Here is a 1,625-nt window from a genome sequence, read left to right as displayed (position 1 = left end):
AGATGATGTAAATATCAAGTTTGACTATCCCACTTACATTTTTAACATTGATATAAAACAATCTGTTACCGTGTCACCATGTTTTTTTATTTTTGCAAAGTTTCGAACTGTTTTGCCAATGAGATTGTCTTTTGTCGTTTTTCAGCATAGAATTTTTCGAGGTTAGAAAAATCGTTGGCAAGTCGTTTCAAGCTTGTAGCCACATTGTTGTGAAGATGATTAAGGGTAAGACTGTCATCATCGATATTTTCGTCTTCAGATGTATCTTCGTCGTGTTCCTTTCCGTTGCGATGTTTATGTAGTGGTACAAGCGTTGATGAAATGAATGCTGATACTGATACATCTGTTTGAATTGGAGACAAGGATGAGGGTGTCGATGGTATTTCATTTGATGAAGAAGTTAATGGTGGATGGGTTGGTGGTACTTCAGGTGTCATTGAAGAAGTTGATGGTGGATCCGGTGGTGGTGGTATTTCATTTGATGAAGTAGAAGTTGGTGGTGGATCTGGTGGTGGTATTTCATTTGATGAAGTAGAAGTTGGTGGTGGATCTGGTGGTGGTATTTCATTTGATGATGAAGAAGTTGATAGTGGATCCGGTGGTGGTGGTATTTCATTTGATGAAGAAGTTGTTGATGGTGGATCCGGTGGTGGTGGTATTTCATTTGATGAAGAAGAGGTTGATGGTGGATCTGGTGGTGGTGTATTTCATTTGATGAAGAAGAAGTTGATGGTGGATCCGGTGGTGGTGGTGGTATTTCATTTGATGAAGAAGAGGTTGATGGTGGATCTGGTGGTGGTGGTATTTCATTTGATGAAGAAGAAGTTGATGGTGGATCTGGTGGTGGTGGTATTTCATTTGATGAAGAAGATGTTGATGGTGGATCTGGTGGTGGTGGTATTTCATTTGATGAAGAAGAAGTTGATAGTGGATCCGGTGGTGGTGGTATTTCATTTGATGAAGTAGAAGTTGGTGGTGGATCTGGTGGTGGTATTTCATTTGATGAAGAAGTTGTTGATGGTGGATCCGGTGGTGGTGGTATTTCATTTGATGAAGAAGAGGTTGATGGTGGATCTGGTGGTGGTGGTATTTCATTTGATGAAGAAAAAGTTGATGGTGGATCTACTGACAATGATTCTGTTGGTACTTTATACTGAACAGATTGGCCGTTTGAATATTGGGCAGGGGCAATTTTCACTTGTAAAAAACCAAACAATTGATCGCCTTGATGGGCATGGAAAAACTTGCCGGCATCTGCTTCAGATTTAAAGTGAAGGTAGGCATATCTATTTAAAAACAGACATAAGTCGCTGAACTATAGTTGTAGTACAATTTACCATTTATTACCTGTCCATTGGCTTTTTTCCAACATGTATCATGTTATGCAAATTTTGAAGACTAGAATCAAGAGTGCGATATAGATTTTGACGGCTCATATTTTTTAGTTGCTCACCAACGATCTTTACTTGAAATGAAGGGCGATAGCAGCCTTTGCACACTCTTGACATTTGAATGGTTCTTTAATAATTGTGTGAAAGAGATCGAAATCTTAGGAAGAAAAAAATTTTAGAGTCATGCAAAGTCACCAAAAATGCAGTAGCAATATTACAGCTCCCACTTGTAAT

General features: G+C 39.0%; 1 protein-coding gene across 1 annotated transcript; it reads left to right on the top strand.

The window, feature by feature from the left end:
* Positions 1-215: 215 nt before the first annotated feature.
* On the top strand, positions 216-1,157 carry BDB00DRAFT_793696 (uncharacterized protein; the record flags this gene model as incomplete). The annotated part of the gene is made up of 3 exons (XM_053121239.1): positions 216-225; positions 359-700; positions 721-1,157. 3 exons carry the CDS (start codon positions 216-218, stop codon positions 1,155-1,157), a joined length of 789 nt encoding a protein of 262 aa, XP_052972342.1.
* Positions 1,158-1,625: the final 468 nt, after the last annotated feature.

This window comes from Zychaea mexicana (assembly GCF_025766255.1).
Source record: "Zychaea mexicana strain RSA 1403 chromosome Unknown BDB00scaffold_225, whole genome shotgun sequence".
NCBI lineage: Eukaryota > Fungi > Mucoromycota > Mucoromycetes > Mucorales > Lichtheimiaceae > Zychaea > Zychaea mexicana.
Note: the sequence above shows the minus strand (reverse complement) of the source record. Positions and strands in the feature narration are given on the sequence as shown.